The sequence below is a fragment of the Tenrec ecaudatus genome, chromosome 10 (genome assembly GCF_050624435.1).
Source record: "Tenrec ecaudatus isolate mTenEca1 chromosome 10, mTenEca1.hap1, whole genome shotgun sequence".
In the NCBI taxonomy this organism is placed as follows: domain Eukaryota; kingdom Metazoa; phylum Chordata; class Mammalia; order Afrosoricida; family Tenrecidae; genus Tenrec; species Tenrec ecaudatus.
Window position 1 is genome coordinate 20,449,627 of NC_134539.1, and position 24,426 is coordinate 20,474,052.

The 24,426-nt window shown below is 42.5% G+C and overlaps 1 protein-coding gene across 4 annotated transcripts in view; it reads left to right on the forward strand.

Annotated features, from left to right (window-relative positions):
• Positions 1–24,426, forward strand: part of FOCAD (focadhesin) — a 288,437-nt gene that overhangs the window by 14,629 nt on the left and 249,382 nt on the right. For 2 of the 4 annotated variants that reach the window (XM_075559987.1, XM_075559990.1), the window contains exons 2-4: positions 13,275–13,363; positions 17,562–17,636; positions 19,621–19,775. In XM_075559987.1, the coding sequence (XP_075416102.1) occupies positions 13,307–13,363; positions 17,562–17,636; positions 19,621–19,775 (287 nt within the window). In that variant the 5' untranslated portion in view covers positions 13,275–13,306. Of the gene's footprint in view, positions 1–6,156; positions 6,210–13,274; positions 13,364–17,561; positions 17,637–19,620; positions 19,776–24,426 lie in introns of those variants that run through there. The other 2 variants (XM_075559988.1, XM_075559989.1) reach the window with 2 other exon arrangements.

Sequence of the window (24,426 nt, forward strand, 5' to 3'; positions counted from 1 at the left end):
TTCTAGTCAGTTATTTTCTTCCAATGAAGTGTTAAACGCAGAGCTCTGAACTGGTGATTTCTGAGCACTTCCCAGTTCAGGTACACTGAATCAGAATCTGCTTGTTCAAATGTGAATTCTGATTCAGTACACATTGGTGCTTCAAAAAGTTTGGTGTGTGGATTACTGGAATGAAAAGGTAATTGAATTTCACCCCCCTTCCACTATTTGAAGCCCCTTTTTATCTGGGGTCAGAATGCAAATTCTCAGCTGTGGGTAGAACCAGACCAAGGCAGTTCAAAGCCTTGGTTTAAAAGTTCATTACGCCTATACTTGTGAAAATCATATAGAGAGGTTGTACAACTTGTGAGATTAAAATAAAAATTCTTTTGAGGAGCTACTGGGAGACCCTTCCTTCTTTCCTTCTTCCTTCCTTCTCTCATTTCTTGGTTGTTACAAACACCGCACCCCATCGCCCGAATGCCAGCATCTCCCACTTGCGTATGCAGCCCTGTCTGCCTGGTGGTGGAGGGCTAACGTGTGCTGATTCCCTGAGACCTCCTGCCCAGGGAGGTTGTGAAGATGAACTAACACCAGAGTATCAAACAGCCTGCAAATGAAAACAGCCAACAGTAATGCTAGCTGGATAATAGATTAGTAAATGTTACTTCTTTGGGTAATTACATGTTTAAAATGCTTTTTGCCCCAGTGGGAAATACCCAGATGTGATGCTGTGGTTTTTGAAGAGTTGTAATACACAGCAGATTAAAAGCATGGCTATGATAAAGAATAGCTGCTAATTGAAGCATTCATTTAAAGCGGGTCATGTGCTCAAACGCAGAGGCCCATTTTCTGTCTCTTTCAGATTCCACCGGAAGCAATGAGGAATTAGTCTCAGGAGCATTTTGCATGTTGCTTTGTACTTTCACACCCCCCCCCCCATTCATTTTATTAGGACATAATTCAGATATCATTTCATTCAATAGTTCGGCCATTGGAATTTTTTTTTTTTAAAGAGGGAAATTGACCAAAGTGAATAACAATGGAATTGACTCTCAGTAAACTGGATTCTGTTGCTTCGGGCTTTGAACTTGGCTCTACTACCTATACAAAAGTTTATTGCTCAGTTAAAAAAAAAAAGGCCGAAGAAAAAGGGGTGTATCTAAAAAGAACTAATTACTTTCAGAACTTAGATGTGTTAGGTCACTATGAGTCAGAATCAACTCAGTGGCAGTGAGAATTGTTTAAAATTCGGTTTTTCTAATTCTTAGTTTTATTTGTGATTTGATTTTCCCCCCTTATATTTTGCCAAGTGAGAAAGAGATCCCCTTTATTTCTTATTGTCTGTTTTGGAATGTTGATACGAACACAAAATAAACAGAATCCGGTCTCTAACATTTTGGGGATCTCTGTTGTGGATTACTAGGTACAGTGCTCAACACAGTGATTTCACAAACATTTATTGTTTGCTCATTACAAGTCAAGCCCTGCAGCCAGGTGAACAAGAAAAAGACACAGTTCTAGGTTGCTTCTTTTGAGAAACTCCAGAGTCCAAGATAATGCTGGAGGCTTGGTCAGTGAGGGCTCCTTCTTCCCGCTTGAGGCGTCTTGCCTGGTGTCTAAGCATGTGCTACCATTGAGCAGATGGATGCTCACCTCCTCAGACTGAGACGAGGAGGCCTTCTTCCTCTCGAGGACTGATCCTAAGCCTCTCGGCGCTGGAAGGCTCGACAGAAACTGCAGCAGCCCAGTCTGTCTCCTCTTTGCCCTGCACTCTGTGCTCTGCTTGAATATCTAGCCACGACATAATCCAGGCTGCATGGATTAGCAAAGAAGGAACATTCAGCGGCTTCCTGCGTGGTTTCTTCCTTCCAGACACTTCTTTCTGAACATTTCAGAGTTTCTTCAAACTGTGTTTCTCCATGTCAGCTCTACGGAGATACTTCCTCTTCTTGAGGCGTGTTGTGCACGAGCTGTGTGAGGGCTTCCTGAGAGGCAGGCGCTCACAGTGGCAGCGTTTATCTGGCAGTAGTTGAATGATCTTTTGGGCAAATAATTGAGTCCGCTTTGTTCAATGATGTTGACTTGGCTTGGAAAAAACAAATGGAAACTATCAAACGTGCGAGTGTCGCCGGCAGTGGCGTGAAGAATAGACGTAGCACAGATTGACGGTTGATTGCCACGATGGGAGTGGTCAGCTTTGGTCCTTGCTAGTTACTCAAAGGTGCCCTCGAACTGAGCGGTTGGTGAGAAAATGGATCACCAAAGGACAGATACAATGGAGTGATGACGTCACAAAAATGAGGGGTGAGTTTGGGTGGGTAATTGTGCTCTAGGATTGGCGCATCTACCCCCATCGTGTAACTTTTGCACTTTTGACTCCATTGCACGTTTTTAGGACTGCAGCACGGTCAGCGAAAGGCCCGGTTAGTGCAAGCTTGTGAGTGATTTTCATTTCCTTATTTAGCAGCGTATGTTCAAGCCTACCGTACATGCTCGTGTATAAGTCGAGTTTTCCAGCACATTTTTTATGCCGTTTTTGTGGTAAAATTAGGTGCCTCGGCTAATATGTGGGTCGGCTTATACTTGAGTGTATACGGTAGCTATTCTCTTAAAGATTTACATGGTTCCCTGAGATGCAGCAAGATACAGTGTAAAAAAGACAAGACATAGGATTCACACTAAGAACAACAAGAGTAAATATTTTGAAGTGTTTACTATATGCTTGGCCCAGAGTGAAATGCTTTGTGTGGATTATCATATTTTTATCTCCACACACTTTGTGTCAGCTATATTTTTGTAGCAGGGAGCCCTGGTGGTGCCATGTTAAGTGCACGTTTGCTAACCAAAAGGCTGGAGGAAAAAGGCCTCATGATCCCCTCCTGTAAGTTACCACCTCAGGTCCTCAGGGACACTTCTAATCTGTCCTCCGGTCTCTCTGAGTCACACAACTTGAGCCAGACTCTACCATCACAGCCAGCCGTGATGAACCAAACAAGGCCAGCTGCATGCTTAATCAGCGAGGAAACAGTCTAAGGTGCTAAGCGATTTCTTTCATTTCAGTGGCTGGTGCTGGAGCTAGAATTTGTTTCCAGGTCTGTTAGCCCAGAAATCCATGCCCCTTGTTCTCAGTGTCTGGTTGCTCTGTGATCATGACAACAGAGGTATATAAGCGTGTGTTCAGACTGCAGGCATCTCCCACATCTTCACTTTCCACAGTCCTTAGGGCTAGAAAAAGAACATGTGGAATTGGCCTGCAGCGCTCTCTGCAGCACATTCCACAGCCTTCTAATAGGGCAGCAACTTTCTCTCTCTCTCTCTCTCTCTCTCTCTCTCTCTCTCTCTCTCTCTGAAAGAGCCCTGGTGGTGCTGGTGGCTAAGCTTGGGACTGTTCATCACAAAGTTGGAGGTTCAAAGCTCAGGAGAAAGATGAGGCTGCCATGCAAAGACTGTCACATGTTCTCTGTTCCCATAAGGATTTACAAACGTGGACATCCTCCATTGGGTACCATGAGCCAGGATCTGCTTGATGGCAGTGAGCTGGGATGTGTTGGGTTAGGTTGGGTACATGTTTGTGTGCGTGGTTGGAGGGGTGAGGAGACAGGCTCTATGTCCATTTTTGAGGCACATTGGCCTGACATTAGAGAAATCTGTTATCTTACATGAGCTCTTTGCATTTTTGGTCTTTAGTTTTCATGAATACTAACTATGTGAACTAAAATAGCTAAATGATAACTACTTTATTCATGAATTCCCTATTTTAGTTTCAATGAAAAATAAGTGATTGGTCAATTTGTAGCAGCCCTGGAAAACCTTTACTTTGTAAACAGTCTGTAGAATTATTTTTAGGAGTGAACAGTTTTATTTTATATGCCATTTCCAGGAGTGTACATGGGCGTATTATAATGGTTTATTCTTGAAAGTGAAGGAACCCCATTTTTGTGGCTGCTTGCTTTAGATTTGTCTTTAGTGACCTGGGCTTCATAATGTCATAACGTTTATGTATTTTAAAAAAGTGTCAACTCTGAATACAAGTTTACATATTTTGGTAATATTACTCAAATGACAAATGAACATAGTCTTAGAGAAAATTAGAACAAGCAAAAATTCCCCTATAATTACTGTTTTCCAGGTTTTCTTAACTTGCTCATGTATGCTGGAGCTAAACTTCCAGTTTTGCTATTTACTGTGTGACTTTGGGAAAGTTACCAAGCTTTTTTCTGCATCTCAGTCTCCTCATACATTAAATAAGTGCTTACCTTATAAGGGTATTATAAACAGTAAAAGAGCTACTACATGTTAGGTGCGTAGAAGATAGCCCGGTCCATAATAAGAGCCATGCCAATGCAGTTTTTAAAAACCATTTATGATGGACTGTTTCAGAGACACAGACAGAATGTTCTACATATTTATCTGTTATCAGCATTAGGCATCGCTCTTTCTTCTGCTACTAGACAAGATATTTAATGGAAAAATACATTATGTTATCTTAAATAGCTCAGTTTGTACTATATTAATATTTACTTTAAGTTATTTTAGAAAACCAGTATAAAAATTGAGTCATTTTTGAGGAGAGGAAATAGAAATATACTACCTATAAAATATGAGTATATTTTCTGACACTGTTCAAAATTTTAGTTAACTGAATATTTGTGGGATAAGAATTTAGAGATTTTGCTACTGAATTTGGGCACTCAGTGCCAAGTAAGATGTTTATTGTTAGGAAAAATCATCTTATGAAGGAATTACCTTTGAAGACTTGATTGGATAACAAAAATTCTAGGGAAACGTCCTTGGATTAAAAAAATAAATATTTTCATCTGTATATATATATAGATATGATGCTTTAATGAAGAATTATACAAGAATACTTGGATAAAGTATTACAACAAATCAATCATTATTCAAGTTGATTTTACTTCTTACTTTCTTGCCTGGTGTTCCTGGACAGTAGCCACTTCTAACTTGGAATTTCCTGCCTTTGATCTTATTTTAGACTCCTATTATAAAATCTATGTATAAGTAGCATGTGATAGTAGGTGTGAAGGAAATAATTGTAAAAGCAGGAATTTGGTTACAATTAGGTATCCTTTTAGTAAATTACAATTGGTGACATGATCAGAATGCATAGTTACCTAAACTTGCGCAGGACCTGAATTATAGATGGTCAGATTCCTTGCCCGTGATGCATGATGGGAAAAGTGCCAGTCGTGTCTCATGTTACTGAGGGTCCAGCGGGAAGAACAATAGGTTGGAAGTCAAGAGGCCTCCCTTGTCACCTAAACTTTACGGTGATTGTTTGCCTTTTTTGGCAAGTTGCTTAACCTCTGTAGCAGTCAGATGTTTCAGTTCTCCAATGAAAAGATGAAAGGGAGATGATTTCACCAGGGCCCTCAGATTGGTTGGGGAAATACTCATTACTGTGACAGAGAGCACCTGGGGCGCAACGATTCGAACAAGATACAAGATGATTTCTTTCTCAAATATTATTTTGAGTTTCCGCTCTGCTCCAAGCTACAGTTAGGATGTAGGTCCCTTTCGCTGGTCTCTCCAGCATTGTTCTGTGTGCACATTGTCTTTATGTGCACATTGAATTGAGTTTTTTTGCCAGGACCTGGTGGGAAGAGAGCGGTGGAAGCAGGCGCGGGTGAGGAAGTAGCATATCCCTTCTGTGTAAACTCCATTGGAGAGCCCTTGGTCATATGTTCATAGCTAATTATCCGTGCGCCTAGGAAATAAAGCGAAGCCAGTCGGGCTGCGGTGCTATTAATATGGAAGCAGGGTGAGAGCATTGTAAGATTGCAAGCAGTCTGAGCTTCTGCAGAGCTCCTGCTTTCTCTGATTACCGACCAAGCGGCTCCTTCAGACCGTTTAGTTATCTCCTGCCTCAGCTTGATGTTGAAACTACTGGCTAACTTAAACTTATTTTCTATGCTTACCTTAATTTAAAGAAAGATGCCTTCGAGGTCTCTGAAAATATCAGGACTGGAAATTGCTGTTTCTACCATTTGCTCTTGAGTGCAAATCCCTACTGAGATTTGCCCGTGATCTTTCCATTTTTCTGAATCCTGTAGCCTGGAGGGCTCTGATGGTCTTGTCCTCTCTGGGAGTGCAAGAGACAGTTGGGCAATAAAGCTTTTCAAGCAAGAGCCAAGGCTAAACTTGCATTTCCAGCAGGTGCCAGGATTGAAGAGAGAGTGACGAAACAGAACGAGGCTGCCGTCATCCTGGTGAGGAGGGGTAGAAATGTTCAGGGTGGGCATGGCGGGTGGAGGAACAACAATGGGAAAATATTGGACAGCAAAGGATGGCGAATGGTTGAAAAGTATAGGCAGGATTTTAAAAATGACACACTGATAAAGTTATACCACAAGCTCACACTCTCCGATTGTGCTCACTAGCTTTTCTAAGGCACACTCATGTTGCAGCCAGTTAAGTATCAGGTTGATAATAGGAAGATTGGCAGTTCAAACCCACTAGCCAGCTCCGTGGGAGGAAGATGAGGCCTGTCTGCTACCATAGAGACTCATAGCCTCCAACATCTTACTGCTTTGCCGGACGGACTGCTGTGAGTTGAAATCAACCAGATGGCAAGGAATACGTTTTTTGCCATTAGCTTTCCTGTAAGCCTCCTACCTCAACAAAAGATTGGGGGGGGGGGGGAGGGAGAGGGAATCAAAATATATGCTTAAAATACTCAGCATGATGGTTCCTTAGCTTAATTTTTGGATGATATCTCCAAGAAACTACCTCTAGTCCTGTCTTCCACCTGATTGCTGCCCTTGAGCGCTTCCTGAAGAGGCTTTTTGCAGGTCAGTGAGCCCCGACCCACTTCCCGCACCCTCCCACTACCTTGCATAATCAGTGTCTCTGCTGGCTTTCTGTAGTATTCGGGAAGATTCATTAGCCAGTGTTTTCTCTTGTTTTTCAGGTTGCTTTCCTTCATTTGAGGTTTGATATCTCATGAACCCTTGTCTCTTAAGATATGGTTGTGTATTTTCATGCTCCAAGGAAACTATTGAGGAAGAAGGTTGAAACCCCAAATATTTTATTATACTGCTGACCCTATTTTGTTTTCTCAAGTAAAATTGATAGATTTATTTCTTGGAAAATGCCGTTTTTATAGGGCTGAAACACCTTGGCAGATGATAATTGCTTGTGTAAAGCAAATGCTTTAATTCACTTAGATCCTACATCATTTATTTGCAAGCGTCTGTAAGAAAGCTCATTAAAAATGCTATTTCTGATTTAGCGTTAGAAAAAAGGTACAACGACAGGTTGGAGATAAATCTTTCTAAATCAAACACTCTCTGTTATAACTTGTAATTCTGGAGCATATTGTGGCCAGTTTCCTTTTAGTTAAGAATGCCAAGATAAGAAGTGATATATAAATTGTTTTGCTTAATGTGTAAAATGCCCAAAGGAAGTTGAGATTGAAATTAGAGTAGGACGCACGCTCCCGAGCCCCTGCTAAAGCGAGCACGTGTACTCTTTGGAAAAATTCCCTAAGAGAATATTTTGTTTTTGTGCTTTGAAAGGCCAAATGGTTGTGATTAACCTTGAAATATAAGTCTTCAGCAGATGAAAGACACTTTCAACTTGTAGCCCACGGATAACAACTCAAGGATGATATCGAATCATATTGAAGCCTGGGAGTGGCTTTGAGCATGTATAATGGCCATTTGTTAACAAAGATAAAGTTACTCTAGATTGTAAAGAGCATGTCACCCTGAAAGAAGGGCTGTCTTTGCGAAGCATAGACATTTGCCATTTACATTTAAGCAATTTTGATCATCATCAGCAGCAGCATTCTTTCACCTCAGCGACCCACCTTCTGGAGATGAGATCATCTTTCAGGATGCGAATTCCGGTTGACTTTTTCCACTGGGATAATAAGCTGTTAGCTTAGCCACCTGCTCATCTGGTCCCCAAAGCAATATTGGACTTGCAGTACTCTGGGCTTGAATCGTAGAATTTGGACACAGATTTTCTTCTGTTTGCTACTGACTTTTGGCTGAGACTAGTCGATGATAGACTGATACCCACCTACTTCTCTGGGCACTCAAAAGGTCTAAGTCTATTGAATTAGATTAGATCACCAGAAACCTCTGGCCCGGGACTCCATTAGCTCTGGCTCTTTTGCTGAGTTACATGCTATATTATACGTGTGGCTTTCTCTAGGGCTTGTTTTAAGAAAAAAATACCATTAAGTTTTGTTTTTACTTCTGTTGTCAGCCATATTGCTGGTATATCCTCCCAAATCTCATGGATGAGACTCCCAGTGAGAAATTTCTTCCAGAGTTCAAAGGCAGGAAAAAGTTTATTTTCTTCGACAAAAGGGTACTTTTCTATCTCCTAGCTAATAAAGCTCAATTGACCCTATTTATGTACCCCAGATGCCTTTTAAACAAAGGGTCAAATTTGGATGCCAATATTTTGAAAATTAATTTTTTAACGAGGGCATTTTACAAAGCAGAGTCAGCATTTGCTGGGGGCTACTGTCCACGGCTGCGTTCCCGCCACAAGAGCGGGGGGTGCGCACTTGCCGGGTGGCCCTTTCCTCTTACAGAGCCCCATGCTGGCGGGTCAGAGCATGTGCAGTGGGACTGAAGATGTGCCAGGCAAGTGGATGGTGGCAGAAGAGATGGTGGGGGGAGGGCCCTGAGAGAAGAGGTTTTTCTGTGTGAGAGACCCTGAAGATACAGTCCTGAGGAATGCGCAGATTGTGAGCACGTGAAGCCATTTGTGGCCCATTTTTATTTTATTTTTTGCTAGATTGGAATTGGACAGAAGTGAAAATGAAGTGGAATGGGTTAGATCTTTGATAGAGGACTTAAAAGCTAGGCAGCCGAATTTGCATTTAATCTGACAGGCAATTGAAAACCCACTATGAATTCTTCCCAGGGCAATGGTGTGATGGAAATAGCATTTTAGGACTATTTCTCTGACAGCAATGCATGGGATGAACTCAAGCATGGAGAAGCCCCAAGCCTAAGCAGTTGGGAAGCAAGCCGGGCAGGCAGCAGAGAGCTGATGAGTGTGGCCGTGGCGGGCAAGCTAGCCAGAATGAAGTCGACTTCGCGGCCGACTGGGTTTAGAGAATGGTGGGAAAGGAAGCTGGGCGAGGGGGACAGGGCCCAACTGACATGAAGGGAGTTTCTTGTGAGAGGAAATACCTGTTGTGTTTGGGATATCAAGCTTCTGATCTCTTGGCGCCTTGGCCGAGGAGAGCGCAGGGGAGCCTTTGGAGAGCTGGAACGGGATGAAGGATGAGAGCATTGATAACGGAAAACGCTCCAAGGAGCATCCTGGAGCGCTCGAAGCCAGGCGGACAGATTCCGAAGCCAGGGAGTTGAGCAGCCTTTTCTAAAGTGGACCACAGACTCACAGGGCAGGCGGTTAACAGGCATTTCTAGGAAGTTTGGGGGGAGCGGGGGGAAAGGTTTGGGTGATCGGATTGGTTTGATCAACTCTGGGGAAGCACCCTTAAGCAGACTTCTTGCTTTCGAATCTCTCAGATTCTTTAATACTGTGCGCTGTTTTATTTTCAGTCCAAGTTTCTCTTTCCGGCATGTACCCACTTGTCTCCCTAAACCACCACTGGATATTCGAGACGTAAAACTTACCTGCCCCAAATGGCACGACTTGTCTTCCTTCCAGAACCTATTTTTTTTCATATCAGTTAACGAAAGTTTATTGTTTCCTTTTAGGAAAAAAGTCATGACAGGAAGTAATAAACACATTGTTCTTTAAAGTGCAGGTTGGCCAAAGACAGTGGGAATGAAACATAAAGTTGCTTAGATCAGAAACCTTGGAGTCAGCCTTGGTGTTTTCCCGGCTCTTGTCCTCTCATCCAGTCTATTTGCAGCCCCGTTGGCTCTGACTTCAAGGGTCTCCAGAGTCCGACCGCGTCTCACCTCCAGGGATTCTATTAAGATCTGAGCACTTCTTTCCTCAGGAGCTTCCCATTTCACTTTGAACGTATGTGTCCTTCCTGCCAGGGGCCCACAAAGCCAGATTGTGTGGTCTCTTGCTCTCACGCCTTGCTGACTTCATGTTCTGTTCTCGTCTTCCTCCCCCTGCTCCAGGCTGCTTGTTCTCCGGCGTTCCCTAGAACAGGCCTGGAGCGCTGATTGTCTTCGTGTTTTTGCAGGGACCCCTCCCTGTGATGCTCTTCTGCCAGGTACCTGTGTGGCTGACCCTTAGCGTCTCCTCCTTTCAGTCTTTGTTCAAATGCCGCACTCTGGGAGAACATGGTCTTGACTGTCTTTTTAAAATAGAAAGTGCCCTCCCCTTAATTCTGTTTTCCCTTTCTATGCCTTATCGTTTTCCTGATAGCACTCACCGATGTTTACGTACATATGTTTCTACGTATATTTTGCATATGAGTTGTTTTTTGACTCTGTCTACTGGACTGTAAGCTTCAAGGAGGCAAGGATTTCTGTCTTTTGTGTTTAAGAATGCAGTCCAAGCACCTAGAACAATGCCGGGCAGATAGTGAACACAAAATTGAGTATTTGTTAAAGCATTGAATTGGATTTTATGTTTGGAATATAATATGTAGTATGTCCCACACAAAATACTAACCCCCCATAAGATTTTTTTCTTCTTTTAAAATATTGCCTTATGGACATGTGGTTCACATATCATACACTCCTGTAGTTCAGTCATAGTAAAAAGAGTTGTACAATTATCACGACAATCAGTTGCAGAACCTTTTCTTCCCATTTGCTTTTTTTATGAGTTCCTGTTTTCCTCCAACCTATCCTCCCCCGTCCCCCATAACACGCCTCCAATAAGCCCCTAATCCAGTGTCTCCCATCCCAGACTTTGTATACTGCAAAACATGCAAAAAACACAAAAAAACCCCAGAAAACTAACCCAACAGCAATAGAAAACTGGAAAAAACCTTCCAATGGAAAAAGAAGCAGCTTTCCCCAAATTAGCGCACATGGGATTAAGAACTTAAACAGACCCATAACAAAAGACATAGACAAGGTCATCAAGAAATTCACAACTAGAAAGAAGCAGGACGTATTAAAAACCAGAACACATTATGATGGCTCGAAAATGAGATCAAGTGATCAGGCACCACCTGCTTTCTTTACCACACTCTGCAGTAGCACCCATTGCTGTTGTTATTAGGTGCCGTCATCAGTTCCCAACCATTACGACCCTGTGCACAACAGAACCCAACACTGCCCGGTGCTGTTTCTTCGAGCCCATTGTTGCGGTCCCTGTGCCCACATGTCTTGTCTAGAGCCTTCCTCTTTTTTGTTGCCCCTCCACCTTACCAAGAAAGATACTCTTTTCCAGGGACTGGTGCCCCAACAGTCTGTCCAAAGTATGTTAAAGTCATGCTGTCCTTGCCTCTATGGAGCACTCTGGCTATACTTCTACCAAGACAGATTCCCTTGTACTTTTAGCAGTCCATGGTACTTTAAATATTCTTCTTCAGCACCACAGTCCAAATGCATGGGTTCTTTGGTCTTCCTTATTCACATGTTTAACTGTCACACACATCTGAGGCAATAGACAATACCATGGCTTGGGTCTGGCATACCTTGGTCCTCGAGGAATGTCCTTGCTTTTCAATACTATAAAGAGATCTTGTGAATAAAAAAAGGAAACCGAGCTGATTCCAGGAACCCAAGTGGAAGGCGAATTTTGAGAATGATGAGGGCAACGGATGTATAAGGGTGCTTTGCTCAATTGATGTATGTGTGGATTGTGATGAGAGTTGTATGAGCCCCAATAAAAAGATTTATTTAAAAAAAAGAGATCTTGTGAAGCAGATTTACCTAATGCACCCATGTCACCCATGGATTTTTCATTTCATCCTGGATTTTCATGAGAGACACTTTGAGGAATTCCATTGTGATAGAGTATAGAAATCAAGGAAGATGATAATTTCAGGACAGGTGTGATTGACACCTCTGGGAAGTTGTAGAAGTTTTGGCTGATGAGGCGAAGCCCTGCAGGATGTGGGTGTGTGTAGTGTCTGAGTTGCGCTGCTAACTGTAAAGTCAGCCGTTCAAACTTCTGGGACGGGGCTTTCCACTCCTGTAAACAGTCGCAGTCCTGGTGTCCCACAGGGACAGTTGCACTCTACCCTAGGGAGTCCCTCATATAGTGAGTTTGAGTTTCAGCTGATGAAACTCTCTACTCCCATAAAGAATGACAGTCTCAGACACTCCAGATAGGATTGGTGTGAGTCTGAATTGACTGGGTTTTTTGGGTTAATCTTTTGAGTCGATTTTGGCAGGGGAAATGGTCTGCAGTCTTAGCGTGGAGCATTGCCCAGTGCAGTGGAAGGGTCAATTGAAAGGAGTTAAGTTGGACATGGATGCTAGAGAAGAAAGGCAGGCTAAGGTAGCTCAGCTTTAGAAGAAAGCGGTTAAAAAGAGCTACCAGTTGTAGACAAGGTGCCCCTGCCCTCCCCCCTCTTTTTTAAGTTGAAGAGAGCTTGGTTTAATTGTCTTTTGTTTTTATAAGGTAATGGAGGGTACTGTGCTGCCATGGATTTTAGTTCAATAATTAGGTTTCCTAAAGAACTCACCTTTAAAAAGTAGTTGTTATCTAGTGGAGTCTTTGACTTATGGGAAATGGAAAAAGTAGGATCTTTAGGAAATCGTATTTTGTGACTGTTTTCCCTCCTGCCCTGCTCTATTCTCTTTCTGTGCTTTTTTTTTTTTTTTGGAGCGCCCAGGAGTGAGGGGTGTGCGGTGTAAATATTAAGAGTTGGTGCTAATTGCCCGCTTGTCCCTGCTTTGGGAGCAAGATAGTCTGCTTGAATGTGTGAATGTGTATATCATTTCTGTCCTCCTTAAAAATGGCTCACCCAGGTTTCACACTTATCTCTAGCAGTTGCATTAATGTCCACATGAAAGCTTGTACCAATGTGAGGACTAGTTCAACACCGTTTTCTGAGTGTGACCCTTTTTCCCTCGTACGAGCACTGATTTCTGTTGTGCAGGTTCAGTGGCCCACTCTAATCATGTTATTCAGGCTGGACCCTTGGGATCCCCTTTGGCCTCCATTGTGTGACTTTATCTGTTTCAGGACGAGTCCTATTGGGACAAACCCATACCTGCTGGGCGTTTCTAGTTCATGGATCAGCTCTGGCCTTTGGGTGCTGCTGTGGTGGACAATGACGGGGTGCTGTGGAGCGCTGACTTACAGAGCCCTGTGCTTCTTTTCTAGGAAATACTTTGGTATCACTTGAAGATGTAAGACAATGGATTGTTCTAAATTCCTCGTCAGAACTCACAGGCTTTCTTTTGTTTTGGTTACAGAATTTATATACATACATGTAAGAAAAGCAAAAATGTCGGATGATATCAGGAAAAGGTTTGAATTTCCAAATTCTCTTATCCAATCACAGGTAATTTTATCTATCTTCTTTATTTAGCTATCTATTTTTACTTCATGGTAGCAAATGAACCATTCTGCTGGATTGTTAGTTGAACTTCATAGTTTCCACATTAGATATGTTATGCTTCTCCACATAGAAATGTATATTGCTTTTAAAAACAATTTTATGTGTTAATATATATGATATAGGAAAGTAAATATTTGAAATGGAACAATTTGTGTTAGCCCCTATTTATATTATCCCTTTCTTCCTAGAGATAATAAAACTTTGATCAATTAGGAGGCCCCTGAATAGATATATATTTTTTCTGGTCTATAATTTTAGGTAATAGAAGCCTTTGACTAGAAGTCCATACAATATGAGGGATTTATATACGAGGCACCCCTCCAAAAAACCAGAATCTCCCCCCCCTCAAAAGCTATGTATTTCAAATGTTCTTGACACAATCGATGGATGTATGGATTTTGATAAGAGTTGTATGAGCCCCAAATAAAGTGATTTTTTTTTTTCACAAGAGAAAAGCTTGTAGTTAGTTCAGGGATCGTTTGCTGGCCCTTAGGAGCGTTTTCCAGTCCAGTCTGTTGGGGCACCACGCCCTGGCCCCAAAGTCCACTTTCAGCATTCCCTGGGGACCTTGCCACTCCATTCCCTTGCTGTTCCGCTGCACTCCCCCAGTGATTTGCCTCGGTGTGGGGGGATCAGGTCAGGTGCAATTCCCACACTGTGTCTCCGGTGCCCAAATAAAGTGATTTTAAAAAGAAAAAGAAAAAAAGCTGTTTATTTATTTTACAAAATCATCATATTACCTTCAAAGTACCCTCCATTATACTTAATTCATTTGTCAAATCTGCGATTCCCATCTTGGAAACATTTTTCAATTGCATCTGTTTTGGATGGCGGATAGTACCTCCCTCAGTCCCGTTTCCCCCCTCCCCTTTCTACATCGTCAAATCTCTATCCTTTCATGTCTCTCTTCACTCATGGAAACAACAACAAAAAAAAGCTGCACAGAGCAAGGCCAGGTGAGTAAGGTAGGTGAGGTAAAAAGGCTTGCTGTTTCTAACAAATGAACATCGTCTTGATCTTTCACTTGAAGAGGCTTTTTTAGGTGAGGTGATGATGGTGTCTTCCACTGATGCTTTCTTTCGGGGTCTTGAGAATAACACCATGTCTCTTCACCAGTCATGACCTTGGGGAAAAAAGTCTGGGTCACTTTGGAGCTGTTCTTTCAAAGTACGGTATGTTTCCATTCAGCATTCTTTTTCCTGGCCAGTCAGAACCTGAGGCAAACATTTCCCAGTGGACCTTCTCATTCCCAAATCTACCATTAAAATTCACTGAACCAAGCTCCAAGATAGTCCAGCTAACTTCCCCAACTGCATGAATTTTGTCAGCATTTTCACCCATTCAGGTAGTTGAAGGACATTCCAAGTTGTCATCGATTGACGTTTCACCTTTTTTGAAATTGGAAAACTGCTCATACTCTTGAGTTTATCCTATAGCACTGTCCTTGTAAGCTGTGTTCAACATCATAACAGTTTCTGCAGCATTTTTACCTCAGCAGGAAACAAAATTTCACAGCCGCACACTGTTCTTTTAAATGGGCAGTCACAAAAAATGTGGTTTGAGAGTAACTGGTTTTTTTTTCGGGTTAGGGTTAGGGGTTAGGGTTAGGGTTAGGGGTTAGGGTTAGGGGTAAGAGTTAGGGTTAGCGTTAAGGTTAGGGTTAGAGTTAGGGTTAGGGGTAAGGGTTAGGGTTAGGTTTAGGGTTAGGGTTAAGGGTTCGAGAGTAACTGTTTTTATGAAAAAATTCACTGTGACCAGAGAGAGCCTTTCCAGGTGATGCCACTGGGTGCACTAACTCAGAGCGAGTTGCTAGACACTACCCTAGTGGGGAAAATGCGTACTATGAAAGCTCCGCCCAGCAGAGCTTTTTGCCAGATTGTTTTTGGTCCGTGTGTGTGTGTGTGTGTGTGTGTACCTAGGTCATAAAGACCTAGATGCTCATTATTTTTAAAAATAGCTTTATGGGCATATAATTCACAGAGATAATTTAGCAGTTCACTCATATTCAGAAGAGTTGTACAATCATCATCACCTTCAACTTCAGACCACTTTCTTCTTTCTTGCACGCATTGTTGTTAGCGCTCCACTTCTCTTCCAACCTCCCCGCTATAATCTTGGTGACTATTAACCAGTTACCATCTCTATAGATTTACCTGGGATTGATATTTTAAAAGTCTGTTAAACATTTGCATTACTATTAAGATTGAATAGATTTTTATAATAATGGCATTCAATCAGTACAGTATCCTGGATTCAGATGTTTAAATTTACATACTCACTAAGGCAGGAGATTGGGGTAATATTTTTTAGAGATATTATTGCTAAATAATTTGGATTTTCAATAATTATGGTTGAAGCAAACATTTTTCTTTTTTTCTACCCTCAGTAGCTTAGCTATAATAACCATTCTAGTTAATCAAGTTGCAATCATAACTTACTGTCTTTTCATGTGAGGGTAGACCTGAGGGAATAGAGGAAATCTGCCGGGACATTTAACACCCTGTAGCATCCTAGATGCATTCAAAATTTTGGGAATTGATTCAGCTAGGTAGTGGGGAATCTTCCCATAAGGAGTAGAACACATGTTATGTAACTTCCCTTCTACCTGACTGGGTGGAGCCATACCCCACTATTGTAGCTCAGGTCCTTAGCTTGAAGAAAGATGGAGGCTTAGAGGCTACTGTCCAACATTTTCATTTTGCTGTGCCTCCAGTCTTTTCGTTAGCATAGATAATCAGGAGATGCCTGTGTGTGCATGTTAGATTAGCTGCAAGGAGTATATGTTTTGATCGGTGAGGGATATCTCTTGCCATGATCGTTAGGGGGAAAGTAGCAATACAGCTGATTTATCATTGGATTTTTGTGTTCTGCAGCTAATTTGGAGTCTGATTTTCTGATGTTAGGAGGGGAAATTGAAAAGTAAATGAGAGAGATGGACCTGGTGGAGGGTGGGGGATGCTTATCATCAGCGTATATTCTTTTAGTGCTTTTTTCTAAATGCGAATCACGACTATATTTGCCTTTGTTTCATATTGGTTTCATTAGATTCTTGTGATTGTTCCATGCCCTCTGCGAATACTTCTTATTGTTTGTTTGTAACCACTGCTCAGTGTTTGCACCATATTTTCTTGATTCGTATATATTTATTTTTCACGTTAGCTTCTTTGAAGTTGGGTTTTATCTTATAATTGTTAGCAGCAACTGGGATGTAGTTAGTGGTGCCTCCATATGCATGAACGTGGCCATGTTTTTCTAAAAGTATTTAAAATAACTCTTTCAATAAAACAGTAAACACTTTGCAAGAATCATTAAATATCATAGCTGAATTGGTAGCTTTTTTCTTTTTAAGTGGAATATAGCTTGGTAGCGATATTCAGTGAAATATGCTATATGTTGTAAACTAGCACCCAACCCATTCACTGGTCTTTAAGTCTTATTATAGCCCTTTTACCAAGAAACAGAAAACAGTAAATTAAACTAAATTTATTATTCATATAAATGGCAAACATGTTTTTTAAGACAGATTATCAAGCATTAAGGAACTAGATCAGTTTCACCATGTGGAATACAAAAAGAAACAAGAAAGGGCTGGGTACTATGTTTTTAAATGTGCTCCGCTAAAGACTGGAAGACTGAGAGCTTCTCACAAACATCTACTCGTCCAAAGCTAGGGAATTCTGCACTAGCCAAATGTATCCCCAGCCTGTCTTCAGAATGACCATCATTGTTAACTCTCAATAGCAGGACGAGGTAGGGTGCTGAGCGAGGGGGAGGCAATCAGGACAGTAGGAGGTAGTTAAAAGGGTAAGTCAAGAAGTCTTGCTACCAGGGCTGCAGTTCATAAATGCGTAAGTGAAGCCCACTGGAATGGAAAACATGGCAGTTTTAAAACATTGAGGAACTGCAGTTTGTAACTTGGGAAAATCATGCCTATCTTGAGGGTTATGATAAAGATGATCAATTATGCATGTGAAGTCTCCGGTTCTAAGCCTGCTACCTAGCACGTAGTCAGTGAACGGGGATTTCATATATTGCCAGTTGACTGCCAAGCAGACGCATACTCATAGCAATCAACACCATGTTTGTTATCTTCAATAGCACGTTGAAGTAAGTACACTCACTAGCTTTGTTTGTTTTGTAGACTGTGGGCCATCTTATTGCTGCGGTCCTGAAGGAACATGGGTCTTCGGAGAAGATCCACCAGTCCACAAACCAGGTCTGTGTTCTACTCAGATAACATTTCTAAAAGCTGATTATATATGACTGTCTCTTATTGCCTTCCTAGTTCAGCTTGCCGTAGAAATTAATTCAAACCGTGAAGAGTTCATTTCCTTCCCTGTTTTGTGTGTGTGTTTGTGATCTTCTTATTTCACAGAATTCTTTTACATTCCAGAATTTGCTGTAGCATGAGTGAGACATGGAGGGGGAAAGGAGAGAATTCTTCTGAGTGAGAAAGCACATAGGGGGCGGCAAAGGAAGACAAGCTGTAGAAAGGATGCTGGTTTTGTCTCTCAGGGGACACTTGTTGATCATTAGAGCAAGCGAACTAGGGATTCTTTTTGGGCTCTGACTTCATGCCCGCCCCACAGGCGAGTTCTTGGTTGGGAAGGCCCTGCTTTGACAATGGGCACTGGAAGCAAACCTTGGGACTCACTCCCGCACAGGGAAGACAGTGCTCATTGAGACGGTCCTTAAAACCCAAAGACACTGCCGTTGACTCGATTCCCACTCAGAGCAGCCCCACAGGACAGAGTGGACCTGCCCCGTTGGGCTTCCAAGGCAGGAGCAGCAGACTTCTGCATTCTCCCGAGGAGCTGCTGGCGGGATCGATTAGCTGTTTCCCATTACATTTCTTTACAGCTTCTCCTGACATGTTGAAATAAGTGCAAGGCTAATTGGAATTTTTCTGGTGTTCGTAGGTAGTTGTACAAATTAGGTTTTCTGAGAACCCTGATCTTAATCCTGCTTGTAATCACATTATGTGCGTGTAGAAGAGCTAGTGGTTTTACTTAAACTGCCAGGATTTATTGAATGCTAAATCCCTTTAACTAAGTATTTCCTCTTCTATTAATAAATGAGTGCTTATTTCCAGGAGGACCCTGTATTTCCTGAGGCAACAGTTTGTTTGTTTTCCTGATTTAGTCATGACATTTTGAGTCCTTTGACATTGTTCATACAGGTGAATATATTTCCCTCTAAATAAAAGGGGGAATGGAGTATAAATACCTCCTTCCTGCGGGATAACTGTTTGCTGTACTGGCCTTCTCACAATGGATCCTCAGAGGCTCTCTCAGCCAGGAACAGTGAGAGCCATCCGATTCAGAATTCCATCCTTTCTGTTATTCTTTGGGCACTGGGGATCCTTTTTACCCCGGGAACTGATTTGATCTATTTCTCAAGTAAATCATGTCAGGAGAAAGGAAAAATAGCTTCATTATGTGTACGTGTATTTTAAATAAAAACCTGAATAGACTGAACCCACATGTTCACATAGTGTTTTATCAATCGTTTTTTGTGTGCCAGAGACGTCTGAGAAAGTTAGGAAAGCTAGATCTCCTGCTTCTATGGCCTTTTTCCAAAATACAGAACCTGTTTCCCTGCCTGCCTTTCCGATGCTTTTCCGTCCAACGAGACTGTCTCTGAATGTAAGGGGCGGGGGGAAAGGCTCTTTCTTGAGCAAGTCATATTTTTCTAGGCTTTGCTTGTGGTCTGCGCTACTTCTCTCTCTTTGCCGTAGGCTTCAGTAACTGAGGGGCAGGGTCGGTGGGTGGGCACGGGGGCAAGCCTGGTAGGAGGGGGTTATAGGAGAGCAGGAACATTTCTCAAAACTGGAGTTGGCTGTTCGTGCCTGAAGCATATATTTAGACTAACGAGTAGCGGCCATTATTTGTGCCTGCCTAAATTGCTTAAAAAACTCTGCTCGAGCCAGCCCTTCGTTTCGAGCCCCATCGGCTTTACTGGGTCACTTGCTCTGAGGTCACACCTCTGCCTGCAGCCTGCCTTCTTGTGCAGCGGAGAGAACACAGTGGCCTTCGAACAACACCCTTCTCCGTCTTGCGACACTGACGGTAGGCTGCAGAGGGGCTGAGCCTCCTCTTTGTCTCGGAAAGCTAGCCTTCGGGGAATGAATTGCACTGGATGGAAAGTTGGCGGGGGTGCTGCTCTTCAGAAATGTCTTCTAATCACTGGTTGGATTTCAGACTCCTGCTTTGAACTTGCTGTGGGAGAAATGCTGCAGTGACAACGGCGTGGTTCGCACAGCCTGCTGTGAGGGTTTGGTGGCACTTGCTGCTCAGGATCATGCAGAGCTGAGCTACGTTCTCAATGGGATACTCAACCTGATTCCCTCCACCAGGTATACCTTCCTCTGTGCTTGGTTGGCCAACGATTTAAGTTTTTAGAAAAAAAAAAACTAATTTGCTTCTCGGGGTCAACATTCATCCGCTTTGCCAACGTCTTACCTTTCAGTTAAAATAGTGTGCAACTCATTTTTTTTATGTGCTATTAATTCCAACCGTACCGTTTTGGAATTTGTGCTACAGGCAGTCCTTGGCTTATGATTGAGATCCAGTCCTAGCTATGTCTTTTCGGAACTGTTGGAATAGGCCATGTGCCTCTTATTTAACCTACTTCAGTGTAAGAAAGAAGCCACAGTGGGTTCAGGTTGGGTTGCTAACCACAAAAGGGGGTTCAGAAGAAAATGAGAGTCCGAACAACGCGCCAACCGCTCTGTGGAAGAGAGTGGAGCCTGTCTGCTTCCACAAAGACTTACCGTTTGGAAAACACTGTGGACCATTTCTCCTCTGTCCTAGAGGGTTAATAGGAGTCAAAATGGGCTCAATCACAGTGGTTTTGTCTTGGTCTTAGAGCAAGAACAAGCTCAAAAACTTTTCATTGATTTCAAAGCTGCACTTGCAGCAAATGAAGGTGATTGTGTGGAACAATTCGTTTGTTGTAAGGATTGGTCAAAGGTTTCAATCTTTTATTCAGAGTTAAGGTTGCAATTGTAATATTAAAGGGCAAGACAGAGTTCTCTGGAAATTGGATGCTTTTTAACCCAGGGGCTGCCTATATCTAAATTTATCATTGCTCTATTTAGGAAGAAAATAGCGACATTATTTATAATTCATAATACGCAGCGCAAGTGCTTAACTTATGTTAAGAAAGGAGGTTGCTTCTAAGCATGATTGCCTCTCCATTTGTACAGTTTATTCATCATAGTTGGACAGCACATGATGTTAGCGTATTGTAAAATACCAGCACTCATTCCTCGAAAAATGTTTTTGTGATTTGGTTATGCCTTCTCCCTGATTATTCCAGGTGACTGATGTTTTGTTTCTTAGTTTTGTCTGGTTAGTGAGACTTGGCCCATTCACAACCACGAGCAATGGAGTGACCAAGGATGAAAGGACACGCTCCCTTCTTAGAGAGTCACGCAGGGCCCTACTGAATCCACTAACCCACGGGAGTGAGCACTCCTCAGCAAGTGCTCCCTAAAAAGAGGCTGCTTGAAATAGGAGGCCTTGGTTCATGAGCCCTTGTGCTTACCTGCTGTAAATCATTTGGGCTTCACCTCCACTTCCTGCCCAGAGGTTCATTGAGTCTTGCTCCTCCTTTGTGGTAGAGTTACTTGCCCACCTTCAGATGTTTTTCTTATCTTTATTGTATTCTCCCCAGACTTGAATAATCTTTTTTTAAAATCATTTTATTGGGGGTTCATACAACTCTTATCACAATCCATACAAACATTCATTGTGTCAAGCACATAAGTACATTTGTTGCCCTCATCATTCTCAAAACATTTGCTTTCTGCTTGAGCCCTTGGTATCAGCTCCTCATTTGTCCCCTCCCTTCCTGCTCCCCCTCCCTCATGAACTCTTGACAATTTATAGATTATTATTATTTTGTTATGTCTTACACTGTCCGATGTACCCCTTCATCCACTTTACTGTTGTCTATACCCCAGGGAGGAGGTTATATATAGATCCTTGTAATCGGTTCCCCCTTTCTACCCCACCTTCCCTCCACCCTCCCAGTATCACCACTCTATCCACTGGTCCTAAAGGGACATCTGTCCTGGATTCCCTGTGTTTCCATTTCCTATCTGTACCAGTGTACATCCTCTGGTCTAGCTGGATTTGTAAGGTAGAATTGGGATCATGATAGTGGGAGGAAACATTAAAGAACTAGAGGAAAGTTGCATGTTTCATTGTTGCTACACTGCACCATGACTGGCTCATCTTCTCCCCGTGACTCTTATGTAGGGGATGTCCAGTTGCCTACAGATGGGCTTTGGGTCTCCACTCCGCACTCCCTCTCATTCACAATGATATGATTTTTTGTTCTGATGATGCCTGATACCTGATCCCTTTGACACCTCGTGATCACACAAACTGGTGTTCTTCTTCCATGTGGGCTTTGTTGCTTCTCAGGTAGATGACTGCTCGTTTATCTTCAAGCCTTTAGCACCCCAGATGCTATATCTTTCGATAGCCAGGCATCATCAGCTTTCGTTACCACATTTGCTTATGCACCTGCTTTGTCTTCAGCAATCTTATGAGGAAGGTGAGCACCATGGAATGCCAGTTTAATAGAACAAAGTGTTCTTGCATTGCGGGAGTACTTGAGTGGAGGCCCAGTGTCCATCTGCTACGTTAGGTAGTTAATAGTTTTTCCTGCTTTCTGTGCAGGGAGAATAGAGCTGTTACTCCCCACCTACTCCTCCTCCTTAGCTGTGCTTCATAATTCTTACTCTCGTCGCTCAGATGATCTCTTTTCACCTTCTTGGACCTTCTTCATATTTTATGTCTGTTTTGATGTCTGTGCGTATGAAGGCCAAACTCTCTCTCATGGCCTGTAAGTCCGTACCAGAGTAGCTCCAGCTCGCTGTTCAAGCTCCGCTTCCTGCCAGGAACCCTCGTCTTTAGCCACACACAGCAGCTCCCCGGTGCTGAGTGTTCGCACTCTCCTGCCTCTGCAAAGGCTGCGCTTGTTCCTTCTTTTTCTGGCACATCCCTGTCAGCCTCCCAGGCTCAGCTCAGATGCTGCCTTCCCTGCCCCACCGAGCTCTCTCTGCCCAGCTGGGCTCTCTCTTTCACAGTAAGTATTTTTGACTTACCTCTATTTTAGTATCTAGCACACGGCCTTATACTTTGTGGGTAGTCAGCGATTTCTCATAAGTAAGTGTTTGATCGTAGTTAAAAACCTCGGATTTTCATTTACTTCCTGTCTCTATACCCCATTAAAACAAAATCACTGCCATCCAGTTGATCCTGACTCAGAGTGACCCTATAGGACAGCCTGTAGGAGGGAAAAAACTTCATCTTTCTCCCGTAGAGCAGCTGGTGGTTTCAAACTACTTACTTACCTTGTGGGTGGCAGACGCATGAATAACCCGCTACATTACCAGGGCTCCCTTTCGACACACACTGCAACACAATTACACCAGCATCCTATTGTGCCTTAGCCGGGAAGCTTTTTAAAAGTGAAGACTGGCTGACTGTAAGGGTTGGCTAGAGCAGGCTAAAGATCTTGATGGTTGCAGTAGGTAAGTGCTTGGCCGCTAACTTGAAGGATGGTCATTCTAACCCTCTCAGTCTCCATGGCAGAACTGTGTGATCGTCTGCTTTCATAAAGGTTGGTAGCCTTGGAAATGGGAGGCGGCAATTCTACCCTGCCCTACAGGGTTGCCGAGAGTTGGATTCAACTTGACAGCAGTGGGTGATGGCGGTGGTAGAGCAAGGTAGAATTCCATATCAACACTGGAATTCCATATCATCATAGAAAATTATGTTGGCGTGGGCTAACATTCACACATCAGTATAATAATGATATTAGTTAATATGTTATATTATCATTATCGACCAATATAATATTCATACTACAGTGGCACGTACATATAATTTGCTTGTTATTTTAGTTTTCTCTTTCTAATATAATTCTATTTTTTGAATAGGTAATAAATACATTCACATGGCATACATTTCAAAAGGCCATATGAAGCAATCTTTCTCTTATCCCTGTTGCTCAGATTTTCTTCTCAGAGGCAGAAACAATTACCAGGTCCTATTATCCGCAAGATAGTTTCTGCCCATGTCACTGAAAATTTATGCTTTTGCACTACCTTGCTAAGAGTAGCAATAGTTGCCTACTGTACACAGTGTTCTGTATCTTGCAACTTGCAATTAAAAAGCAACCGTGTCATAAAACACATAAAGGGCTTTCTAATGTTACACCGTTCCATCACCGTGCTGCCCTAGCTCCCTATTGTGTCTCAGCACCCCCAGCCTCACACAGTGCTTCAGGGAATCAATCGCTTTAGCTCTCTGACTGACCACCAGTATTCATTGTTCTTTGGATATATCGCCGAGATATGGGAGAAAGCCTTGAATTTTATTTACCACAGTCAATTATGAGAACTTTAACAATGAAACAGGAGAAAAGTTTTTTTTAAATGTTTCTTATTTGAGGGCATTCATGTTGTATAAATTATTAGCCACAGAGTGATGTAGACTGATTAGAGCCTGAAGCGAACTGATTTAATTTTTGAATCAGTTTGATCGTAAAACGTGTTATATAAGTTTGACCTTTTTATTGTTGTTATAGCAGTGGTAATAAATATTCGTGCGTCAAAAAACAAAATTTTGATTCACTTTTTTTTAAAGTAGCAAAACTGTGGTTTGTAGCGATTACAAAGACTATTCTTTGCTTTTTTTTTTTTTTTTTTTAAAGAAAACAGAATCAAATGAAAGAAACAAGCTAATTAAAAGCAGGAGGCCCAGACAAGTTCCTCCTCCAAGTGCTGCCGGGGGAGACTTTGGAGACAGAGAACCACTTCTATCTAGATTTAGGATCAGAAGGCAGGAGCAACCCGGCCATTTCTGCCCGCTTCTTGGCTGAGAGCTGCTTGGTCCTCACGTACTTGGCCGTGAGTTTCTAAAGCAGGAGTTTACTATAATCCATGAGCACTGTGGAGGCAGAGCCCCACCAGGATTGCTCATCTCTGA